A 13,340-nucleotide genomic window follows, 5' to 3' on the forward strand; every position below is an offset into this window, starting at 1 on the left:
CAAAATAAGCTAAAATTGCCCAATAAGTAAATAAATCGTTAAGAATTTATTTTACCTTTCTAATAAAGGTTTAATTCTTACTAGAAAAAAATTAATTCTCTCTTTCTTTAGCTATGGAGATTCTATGCCTTACTGGCACCAAATATAATAAAGTTGCATTCCAAATTGCGAAATTTGTTCGGTGAATGTTGGTAAATTGTTTTTTATTTCTATGGGCATACTTGAATTGAGTGTAAATATTTAAGGATAAAAAAAATCAAAGTAAGAAAACGAAGTTGATAAATGAAAAATTAGTGAAATTTAATTGCTGTAGAGGTGGAAGAATGGTTGCAAAATAATGAAAAATGAAAGAAGCTTTTAATTTTATAAGGTAAATATTTATCCTAGGGGAGGGTAGGAGAATGTATTACCTCCATAATAAAGGGAAATTATTTTCTTTTTCCCTCATTATTTTTATTTCATACTTATTTTACCTTCTATATAATTCTCTCAACTACTTCAAATGTATCTCTATTTGCTTTCATTTCATTGATTTGTACAATGATAATGAAATCCATTAAATCGGTTATTAGAATATAAACTAATTACTCCGCATGAATAAAAGCAGGAAACACATACATATACATATCCTTGGAAAATTTTGTCAACGTTTGCTTTAAGAAAGACAAAAAAATGTAAAACATAATCTAATTAGGTTGAACCAAAAATATGTCTCATTTCTATATCAATATTTTTAGCGAAAAATTACCTAATTAAATAATATAAATTATTACAAATATTTCTACAATAATACTAAATTTTGATTAATGATGAATTTTGATTAATGATGAATTATATAAGACCGTATTATTATGAAATCGGACTATATAATTAACTTATTTCTTTAATTGACCACTTTAAGATTGTAAATGACCATTACTTTAAAGTTATAAATAAACACTTTGAAACTATTAAAGTGATACCATAAAATTATTAGGGATCACTTTATAACTATAAGCAATTATTTTAAGACAATAAATACATATTGGGCTAGCTCAATATATGATTTGAGAATTTGTGAACATAAATATTTTTAATACACAAATTAAAGAGAAATTAAAAAAAATCATCAAAAATGTATTTAAACTACATAATTTTGAACTGTATAAAAAAAGCTGAAAAGAAAAAAAGAATCAATCAAAAAATGGAACACCATGATCATTAGAAATAGAAGTAAATCCATTATTGGCTGTGCCAGAATCAGGAGGCGGAGCTAGAGGCGGTGGTGGAGGTGGTGTGTACGATGACGAAAGCACAGCAACAGGACACAAAAGTGGTGGAGGTGTAGACAGCGGTGGTGGCGGCGTTGGTTTCAGGTGCGGTGGCGATTGTACTTGTGGTGGGAAACTAGCGGCTAAAACGGCGGCTGCCATAGAAGTGACTAATGAATTATCAGGATGGCCGCCGTGATGAGGAAGATTATTAGTTTGATTATTAGCTGCAGAAATGAGATTATTAGTAGCTTCTCTATATTTGTACTTTATAATTTGAGCCCTAATTGCATTGAGTTGAGCTTGTAATGTTTGAACATGATGTTGTAATGTTGAGATTGCACCCATCGAACCATAAATTGGATCTCTTAGTCTTACGTTCGCTTCATATACTAGACTATTCGCTGCGTCTGCCCTTTGGTTTTCTGGTACTTCCTGCAAAAACATGCATTTTAATTAGAAAAAAAAAAATTATTCCAAATAATTCTATTTTTTACTAATTTTCCTATGATAATTTTAACAATTTATTAAAGGGATATTCTCTATGGTAAGTATCAACTATTGCAAAAGGCAAGTGATAATAATTTTTAAAATTTTTTCTACGAAATAACACTCAACTCTTGAAAAATTAATTATAGTAACATTATAGAGGTAAAAACGTTTAATTTCCATTGAGTTTTGGTAAAAGTCATAAATGCCCATAATAAATCTCATATGTAAAGTCCAAATTAATGGAAATTAACCTTAACGGAAATGAAACTGTAGTTAATTTATCAAGAGTTGAGTGCTATTTTGTAGAAAAAATTTGGGATTTATTAGGGGAGTTTATAACTTTTACCAAAACCTAACAGAAATTAAACGTTTTTACCTCCATCATGTTACTTTAGTAAATTTTTCAAGAGTTGAGTGCTATTTTGTGGAAAAATTTTTAAGAATTGCTATCACTCGCCTTTTGTCATAGTTGGTGCGTACCATATAGAATATTCATTGATTAAACATGAATAATTCCAATTATAAAAAATGTTTGTTAATAATGCACCTAGATAATACCACAAGTCATTTTGCATTGAAAAATAGAAAGATAAATACAAAATCAAATTATAAAAAAATAAATAAATTTAAAAAATTAAAAAAGAAACCAAGTAAGTTTATTGTTGGGATATTTTATATGGTAGACACGAACTTTTGTAAAAGGCCAATGGTAACAAATCTTTAAAAAAAATTCCACAAAATAGCATTGTACTTTTAGAATTCTAGCTGTCGTCGTAACATTATGAACCAAAAAAACATTTGATTTTTGTTATCTTGGAAAATTTTATCATTGCCCTTATCTTCTTCTTCATTCATCTTCTCCATCTTCTTCTTCCCCCCATTGATGGCTTAAGCACCCTTGAATTCATTTCTCAACTAGTACATCACGGAACGTAAGTTTCCCAAGAAATAAGTGAGTAATTTACATTTTTTTCCTTCTAATTATGGAAATAAAAATATTAATTACCTCTTTAATTATTTTCTGTACTTTTTATTTGGCATATTATTTCTGTTGTTTAATTCAATTTTGGTACTAATTTTGTAGGATTTTTATTTTTTTATATGCAATCCGTAGATGGAGAATTTAAATCACTATATTTGAATCTTCTATCTTCAAAATTCCAAATTTTCTATATATTTTCTATCTAACTATATTAATTATCATTTATAGTTTTTATTAATAAAAAAAAACTTCCTATAAACTATGTTAAAAAATATATTTAGGCGATCCGGTCCTAAAATTCATAAAATAAAAGTCAAAATGAGACAAAATAGCAAAATGAGTTGAATGAGCTAGGTAGGTGAAGAGATGTTAGGTGGGAAGGAAATGTACATACTACATACCATGAGCAATTTAGAGACGTTACTAGCACCAAATACTTTGTGAACGGCGGCAAACTTTTGAGGTTCATGTGGTGAAAAATAAGGTGAGAAAGGACATTCTTCCGCGCAACGTCGCCGGAGAAGCTTGCAGGCGGCACAAGGCGTTATAGTATTCAAAGCTGTTCCCAACGGTGGTGTAGGTGTACGTGTCGGAGTTGGACCCACACACATCATATTATAACATGAATTACTTGCCACCATTATTGATGATTTTGTATCATCGATCTCTCTCTTTAATCTTTTTCTTTTTTCGCCTTCTTCAAATCTCTCCCTAATGCATAAAAAGAGATTAATTAATTAATCAATAAAGATTATAATAAAAAACTATATTTAATTTATTAATTATAGAAGAAATTATTTGAATAAAGTATATAAGATAGCTAGTATTAGTACCTGTTTTTGGACATGCATATAGAGTGTAATATGGTGGTTGAGAAAAAGTATATATTAGTAGTTAGTAGTTTTAATTGGAGGAAGTGAAAGTTAGAGACGTGGGAGAAGATGGGCAAGGCCGGTCTAAGAGGAAGGTAAATAAGGAGGAGATCAATACGATTTGGGGGCTAATTGATAGATATGAGTTTATAGGTCAACTTGTATAAATTAATGAAACATGTTTAACATTTAAGAGTACCATTCTACATTTAGACATCTTCACACTCATAATATTATAATACATCTTGCTAACTAAGGTTCTCATGTGAGTTCGTTAACAAAGATGTAAATCAATATAAATAATAAAATTCAAATATATTTTAAATTTTAAAATATATACATATTACTTATTGTTTCGGGTGAAATTTAGTTACAATTTGTATTGAGAGGGAAAGGTAATGTCTAATATACATCCAAGTAGAAACGTCCACGTGTCGAAATATATGATAGTCGAATTCAATTTTGCGATGTCGAATGTAATTGAATATGGTTAAAGGAGGTTGAAGATCTTCGAATGAGCCTACAAAATAAACAAAGGATACTAACCCGAGGGCGGCATCCGAAAAAGCCCCTCTGATACTTAAGTTAGATGAAAGTTGAATGTGAATATGAAAAATGGAATTACTCAGAGAGAATATGGGAGAAAACTTACTTCATTAGTTCATTTTGTGAGTATTTATAGTAGCTGGATTTGTACTGATAATGAAACTAATTGACTCTACTTTACGAACTGATAATTGATAAAACGGACTAATACGTAACCTGAATTAGGATTAACCTTTCATTACTATGTTTGACTTGGGCTTGACCAAGTCATAGAATTTCTTAGACCATAAATAAAGACCAATTAATATTGGGGACTTGACGGACACAAAACAATTATATTATTTAATACAATATAAATTATCAAAATTTTGCATTTCTTATCGAATTACTTATAAAAATATATTATATTTTTTTTAATTTTTATTTTATTTTTTAATTTACACTGTTAAACATATTATTATTATTATTATTAGTTAACTTTTGTCTATTACTATTGATAGTTAATTCGAGAGATCAAAAAATTATTATTGTATTTTTTTTAATATGGTAGTTGTACAAATGTAGTTTTTGAAACTAGTTGTATAATTGTATTAAATATTAATATTTAGCTATACTAAGCAAATATATACTATTGGAAATCTCGAATTTCTAAAACCAACATAGAAAAAATTACAATTAATAACAAACATATATTGCCAATTTATTATACGAGAAGGCTTATGATAACATACTACGATATATTATCTGGGAGAGCTTGGAGTAAAAGGGAATCTCGTGGAGCCATATTAATGTTATACGAGACATGTATAATGGAAAATCAACTAACATACAAACACCCGTAGGGATTACAAAGTCCTTTCCAGTTAGAGTAGACTTACATCATGGATCGACACTAAGCCTTTTCCTTTTTGTAGTCATCATAGATTAGCTTTACAAGTTTATCTGGGAAACTGTGCCATGTTATTCACCGACGATATTGTGTTGGTCGCAGAATCTAGTGAGGAGGCTGATACCAAATTAGATGAGTGGAGGACGGTATTAGAAAGTAAAGGGCTCCGTATTAGTCGTACAAAAATAGAATATTTGAGATGCAATTTCAGTGGCAAAGAGCAAGATGATAGCCAAGAGGTGACCATTGAAGGAGATGTAGTTACTAAGACGACCATATAAGAGCGGGTTGGCTTAAATGGCAAGCGGCCACCGGAATGTTATGTAATAAGAAGTTCCCGACTAGACTGAAACGTAAATTCTATAAAGTTGCCATTTTAGGCCAGCATTGTTGTATGGGTCAAAGTGTTGGCCCGTAAAAAAGATCCACGAAAAAAAATGGAAGTAGCAAAGATGTAAATGATGAGGTGGATGTGCGGTAAAACAATGATGGATAAGATCAAAAATTAGGAGTTCATAGAGACGCTAGGGATTGCCCTACTATCTACTAAGATGCGCGAAAATAGATTAAGATGGTTTGAGCACGTGCAAAGAAAGCCAATCGAGGCTCCCGTCAGAAGGATAGAAACCATTATAGTGGAGGGTAAGAGGAGTCGAGGAAGACCTAAGAAAACATGGGTTGAGCAAATTAAGGACGAACTGAGTGAACTGCACCTCTCCGAGGACCTAACTAGGGAGAAGAATAGTTGGAGACGCCAGATTCACATTCTAGACTAGTAAAAGTTTCTTTAGTTGTCTTTTCTTACCCTGATGCCTAGCTGTTTACTTACCTGCTCTTTTGTATAAATTTACCCTTCGGGTCTATTTTTTATCCCAACTTTTGTTTTGGCTATTGTGGTTCTTCTGTTGGTTGCTTTAATGCTCATCTTGCTTGAGGAAAAATAAGGGCTTGCTTAGGGGAGTTGATAACTCTCCATTTTACCCTTATTTAATGCTTATTTAGTTTATTTTCTCATGTAGTTGTTGTTCTTTCTTATTAGTTTTATGGGATTTGATCGCCCTTGTGTAGGGTATATTGTGTTTTGCTCGTTTTTGCAGGATTAATCACCCTTTCCCGAGCAAATCAAGTAAGAGATGATGCGCCCCTAATCCCCCGAAGGTTTTGGAGAGGGAACAGAGCTTAATCGACGATAGGAGATAGTCCCAAGCACTCATTTGAAGGCAAGGAGGCAAGAAGACCATGACTTGAGCATTTTAAGAGATTTTGATGAGATCAATCGGTCGATCACTTTAGATCGATCATCGATCTCATTTAGTAGCATTTCTAGAACCACTATGTAGCATCAACATGAGATCGATTGATCGATCTCTTTAGATCGATCGATCGATCCTATTCATTTCAACTCCGGAGAGCTCATGGTGGCAATAGTTGAGATCGATCGGTCGATGTCTTTAAATCGATCATTCGATCCCTTTTCGAGAGACCTCAGTGCATCTGCGATGACCAGCAGCTAAGATCGATCGGTCGATCTCTTTAGATCGATTGATCGATCACTTCTCGAGTTGAACATTTGGCTTCTTAGATTTAGGTGCACATTTTCCTAGGGCCTAATTATATTTTGGACGACCTTCTAAGGGTATAATGACTATTTTTAGTAGAGGTCTTAGGTCATGACGGATGTTTTCCTATATATAAGGGTTGATGTAATAGCAAAAGGGGTAGCCGTAGAATAGTTTTAGCTTAACCTATTGTAGATTATTTTATTTTTTAGCTTTTTATTTTGATTTTCATTACTCTAAAGAACCCTAGATTTTATCTTTTAGCATTTCAATTAATTTGTAATCAAGGTTATCTTCTGGTTTTGATTCCTTCAAGTATTCTCTCACTATTTTTGGGTTTATGTTCATCTCAACCTCCATTGTTGAGAGTTGGAGCTATTGCAATTTCAGGGTTTTATATATTTGATTACCAATCACTCTCAAACTTTGTAGGTATATTCCTTCTTGTTTTAATCACATTATTCATTTATTAGTTTGCATTTCATAATGGTTTGTGATGTTCACCATTGTTGAGTTATACTATGATTTTACTTAATTTCATTAGCTTGATCATCATGTTAGCATTTATTGTCATTGCTAGATATATTGATAGTATGAGTAGTAAGTAGTCTTTTAGGGTTGAGGGTTGACCCAACCTTTGCATATGGACTGATTTGGTCGTTAATGGTTGATGTAGGTTTAATTGTGAACCCAAAAAGTGGGTTACTATATTTATGGTGTTGAGGTCACTCGGATCGCCCTCCAAACATCAACGAGAGTTGGGTTTTTGGGAGATTTGACCTCTTATCAATAATTGGAGTTGAGGGTAAGGGATCAACGAGAGTTGAACCTTGCACTCACCCCACAGATTGGGAGTTTCACCCTTCGCCTACGAGAGTAGGGAAGGATTGACGGGTTGTTGGATATTTGTTGCCCGTGGGTCTTATTCTCGCTCACGAGAGTGAGGGGAATGAGATTCTCGGAGGCGATCCCAAGCCCGATCTAGGATCGGATCGCTCTTTGTATTTGAATCCACACCTTTACAATTAATCCGAAGTAAACCCTAAACATTTCATATGAAGTCCATTGCGTGTAAGTCAGCCCCTACCTCAGTGTTTTCTTTTTTTTTTTTATTGTTTTTGTTAATTACAATCATAATTTAAACCATCATTTACCCCTATCTTATGTTATCCCAATACATAAGAGGTCCTAAGTCTCGCATTCCACTCCTTGTATTCGAGCCGTATGTGCTACAACACTGTGCACTTGCGGTAACTCACTATTTGAGATAAATTTGTGTGTGGACGTGTGGATTGTCCGTCACCTTCCCTCACCCAGACCCTGTTGTCGAGTGAAATATTGGATTGATGATGATAATGATGATATATTACCCATTTATTGAAAATAATTCCACTTTATTACATACGACCACTAAAAATGTACCAAATAAAAAATGATAACATGTTATATGTATGAGAAGTTTTGAGAAATCAGGATCTTCTCGAGCTCGAATATTCCACTTGATTTGGAAAGGTAACTAAGGAATTTTCTTCAACTTGTAGTTCACCTTTTTCCAACGATAGTAAAAAGGTTGAGAAATCAAGATCTTCTCGAGCTCGGATATTCTCAGTTAATTTGAAACGTGTGAAAAGGGGCCACAAATGTGAAGAAACCAAGCTATATTCAAGTATTTGTTGTTGCGTTATTTTTGGAACAATGGGAACTGTCTGGCGAAAATCACCTCCTAAAACAACAACCTTTCCACCAAATAGTACATCGGGTAAACATAAATCTCTTAAAAGTAAATCAAGAGACTCAATATTTTTTCTCCGAGCCATTGTTGCTTCATCCTAAATGATAAGGGACGTTTCTCTTATTACAGCCGCTAAAATTGTGTGCTTACCAACATTACATGTTACCGATTCCCCATAATCAGTTAGTATCTTAAATCTAGAATGTGCACTGTAACACCCCTGAATTTCCAACCCCTTACACGAAACCAGAAGTCGTGAAGAAAGGGAGGAAATTCGGGTGTTACATAAAAAGAAAAGGGGAAGATAATTAAAATAAACGTTAAAGATTAATTAAAAAGGGTGAGTAAGTGGAAATTTCGGCAGCATCTCTGCCGAAAACTGAGGATGTGACAAGAATATATAAATGAATAACATAACAAAAATAATCAAAGGCCTTTAATGCCTTCAAGAATACGTCACGACGGAAGGAATCGTCGTCGGCTTCTCAAATCATCAATTCTAATGAGGATCGTGGTTCCAGTGTTAACGCATCGATCAAACGGTTACCAAAAGAGTATTCTCACTACTATACATCCAAAAACTACGCAGCGGAATTATGGATCATACAAGGAGTCAAATGGCTCCGTACAAAAGAAATTATACAATCCCAAGGAAAACTTTACAAGTAATATAGAAGCTACAAGAATTAGACAATTTGTACACAGTTGTTACGACCGTACTTCGCTCTTTCTCCCAATGTAAAGCAAAAGAAGCTCCTATACCTGTCATGTCAAGCTATGATCCTCCTGCTGCTCAACATAATGACGATAGTCAGATGTGTCATAGCAGGAACATCATAGAGAGTCATGAGCAAACAACAAAAAACACATACACGTCAGTAATTAATGAACTTATAACAATTTGAGTCATTGAACAAAACCATAGACAACGATATAGTATGGCAATAACGAGTCTACTCATCTGTCTAAACACCTCTATTTACTCATAATTTCTCTTTCAAACTACTAATCTCTCGAGTATATTCCAAGGTAGTAGATCCTTTCTCTATTCATGGCATAGTGACACGGCCAAGGGCGTTATCGGCCATCCGGCGCCCATGGCAAAGTATGAGCTCATGCCCCCTCCAGCTGACCTTTTCGGGTCCTAACTTCGGGAAAAACTAACACACTGGGGTACTAAACCAGTGAAGAGGCCACCATATTGGGGTTTGCAAGGCCCACATGGTATCATCTCGGTCAAGGGGCGGTATCGGCTATCCGGAGCCCAGTGACCCAAGCATGCTCATACCCCCCTTACGGTGGTCCCGTCGAACCTCACCTAGGAGACTATTAAATCAACCGGACATAATCCAGTTGAGTCACGCCAACTAATCATACATCAAGGCTCAATAAGTAGGAACTCACTTCAATACCACACACAACCATGGTTCGTTCTCTACTGTTTAGAAATCTGTTCTCGTAGTCTCCTAATGTTTTCATTCTACTTGCCTATATCACTATTATGATTATACGCTAGCATAGTTTACCTTCTGGTGCTCTATAATTCTAATACGATGTATATAATCATGAAGTATTGATAATACTTTGTAACGATAACATGATAATAAATTACTGCATGTACGTACCTGCAAGCGTCATTGCACGACCAAGTGTTACAAAAATCACCCAACTAAGGGTCTACTTTCCTCTTATGAACTGGGAATCTATACAAGTTAGGAATAGAACTTATAAGTTCTCTTAACTACTTTGTCATACCAGCTAGAAACCAAGGTAACCACTATCATCCATTCACGGCAAGTTTTCAATTACTTCTAGCACGTACGCATCTGATTCAACACCAAACATAATCGTCAATTCAACAATAACACCAGTTTTTCCATCGGCAAAGAATAAAAGGATTATTTCGACTGTTTCATTACATCAACTAACTTTGAGTTATAACGGTTCACATCATCTTAATATAAAGTGACGATTCACACTTAATGTTGATGTAGTGCTAATATGACGACAAGGAGGAGTCTTAAAGTTATGACATCGCAATATCATTTGTTATATTCTCTAAGGTTAAAAAGAACTAAAAATCAAGACGTCATACAAGTAACTTTAATAATTCTCAACAAGTTGACATTATGTTCATAGCCTTACTAATATCATTTAATTATAACTCCGGTAACCTAACGAGAGTATTTTGTAATCCACATTAATAACTTCTTTTACTTCAACAAGGCCAATTAAGACTACTATGCCTAATAAAACTCTCACATCCAACACAAATAAGGTTACTCATGTACTAAGACACCATCAAAATAGCACACAACCATTATTTTCATTCATACTTCAAACATTAAATCATAAATATGTTAAATTCCTCAAAAACACTCCTACCCATAAAAGATTCAATGAAAATCATACAAAATTAACACCAAACTCATAAACTTAGTAAAATTCTAATTAGATACTAGGAAAATTACTTAGAGTGAACTTGAGAGGCTTACAATGGGGTAATTAGAAAAGGAGTGAAGACTAGATGGTTGTGAAGGACACCACGCGGCTGGACCGTGGCTGCTGGTGGCGGCAGCCTTCACGGCAGAAAGGGAGGAAAATGCAGCCTTACTGCTGCTTGTGAGGAGAAGGAAAACGCGAATGCTTGCTGGTTGCGGAGAAAGTGAGGAGGCGGCTACTGTCGGCCGTTTGCTGGTGGGGAAGTGAGGAGGCGACTGCTTGCTCGTGGCTGACCCGTGAGTGAGGGAAGGGAATTGAGAGAGGGAAAAAGGAGGAGAATGAGAAAGGAGAGTAACGGCTAGCTTGAGCGTTTAGGGTTTTCACGGGTTTATACTTGTTATTGCTATTATAATTATTATTGCTATTATTATTATTATTATTATTATTATTATTATTATTATTATTATTATTATTATTATTATTATTATTATGTTTATTTATTATTAGGTATATATATATATATACATATATATATATATACATATATATATATATATATATATATATATATATATATATATTTATATATATATATATATATATATATATATATATATATATATATATATATATATATATATATATATATACATATATATATATATACATATATATATATATATATATATATATATATATATATATATATATATATATACATACATATATATATATATATATATATATATATATATATATATATATATATATATATATATATATATATATATATATACATATATATATATATACATATATATATATATATATATATACATATATATATATATATACACACACACACACACACATATATATATATATATATATATATATATATATATATATATACATATATATATATATACATATATACATATATATATATATATACATATATATATATATATATATATACATATATATATATATATATATATATACATATATATATATATATATATATATATATATATATATATATATATATATATATATATATATATATATATATATATATATATATATATATGTATATATATATATATATATATATATATATATATATATATATATATATGTATATATATATATATATATATATATATGTATATATATATATATATATATATATATGTATATATATATATATGTATATATATATATATATGTATATATATATATATATATATATATATATATATATATATATATATATATATGTATATATATATATATATATATATGTATATATATATATATATGTATATATATATATATATGTATATATATATATATGTATATATATATATATATATATATATATATATATATATATATTATCTCGATTTATTTTCTTGAGAGACCCAACTAAGAGACTCATCTTTGTGGGCTCAGACATTTTAATAAAATAACCATTTTGATTCGAACCTCTTTATTTGAGAAGTCGTAACTATATTTTTAATATATATATATATATATATATATATATATATATATATATATATATATATATATATATATATATATATATATATTTATATATATATATAAGTTAACATTTAAATCCGTATGTGAAAGAAATTTATTAAAACTAATTCGAAAATAATTTAATATAATTGTAAAATCTTTAAAAGCTATTAAAATATTAAATAATTACGTCATAAAAATCTCGGGGTGTTACATGCAGTTCGACCAGTAGGCATATTAGAAGCAGCTATACATGAGGTAGATGTTGGGAGCACAATTTTATTGAGAAGACGTACATTGGTGCATTAAGAGCATGAATAGCATTTGTACTTCCTTGCATTTTAGTTTCATGGTCAACACAAAGATATTGGAGCCCATAGTCTTTTAAACTTTTTCCCATGTTTTTTAAAAAGCCTTCAACTGCTGTCCAAGTAAGCTGCAACGTTTTTGTGGATCATGTCCAATTTTTTTTACATCATCTTCAGAAAGGTGAGTATAGTACTTATCCAATAGAGAAATAGGATTACATGGCTCTAAAAAAATAAGAATTTTAACAATCAGTCTTCTTAACGCATGCGGCATCTAAACTGCAACAGCTTCATCTATGCACTTATCAATCAAGTTATCAAGTTCAACTAAGCCACGTCTGAGGGTAGATTCATGAAACGTTGCACATGTGTAATAGCCAACTGTTAGCAAGTCTAAAAAAAACGTGGACCAACAACACTAGCCAATAGTAATCTTAAATAATAGCGCTCACCATCCGTGGGCGCAACAAGCGAAAGTCTACCAATAAGTTTACTCCGTTTCCATTTGTTCTACATTACTTTGTGTATCCCAAACATAATGTTCAACAAATTCAGGAAACAAATATTTAGGTTCTGAAGGATATGTTGCATTATAACTAAAAAAACTCTGTTTGAACAGTTTTTGACCTCCTTTCATTAAGTGCAACATTTAAAAGATCTTTAGAAGCATTGAAAAGAATAGACTGCATGTTTGGCAGATGAACTTGCAAAGGCATAACTGATGGTTGCAATTCATGT

At 31.7% G+C, this 13,340-nt stretch overlaps 1 protein-coding gene across 1 annotated transcript; it reads right to left on the bottom strand.

Moving 5' to 3' along the window:
* Nucleotides 1-1,172: 1,172 nt before the first annotated feature.
* Nucleotides 1,173-3,721, bottom strand: LOC130826942 (LOB domain-containing protein 15-like). The gene is made up of 3 exons (XM_057692575.1): nt 3,558-3,721; nt 3,126-3,435; nt 1,173-1,685 (listed from the first exon to the last, which is right to left on the bottom strand). Exons 1-3 carry the CDS (start codon nt 3,569-3,571, stop codon nt 1,173-1,175), a joined length of 837 nt encoding a protein of 278 aa, XP_057548558.1. The 5' UTR covers nt 3,572-3,721.
* Between the last annotated feature and the right edge of the window lie 9,619 nt (nt 3,722-13,340).

The sequence above is a fragment of the Amaranthus tricolor genome, chromosome 11 (assembly GCF_026212465.1).
Source record: "Amaranthus tricolor cultivar Red isolate AtriRed21 chromosome 11, ASM2621246v1, whole genome shotgun sequence".
NCBI classification, from domain to species: Eukaryota; Viridiplantae; Streptophyta; class Magnoliopsida; order Caryophyllales; family Amaranthaceae; genus Amaranthus; species Amaranthus tricolor.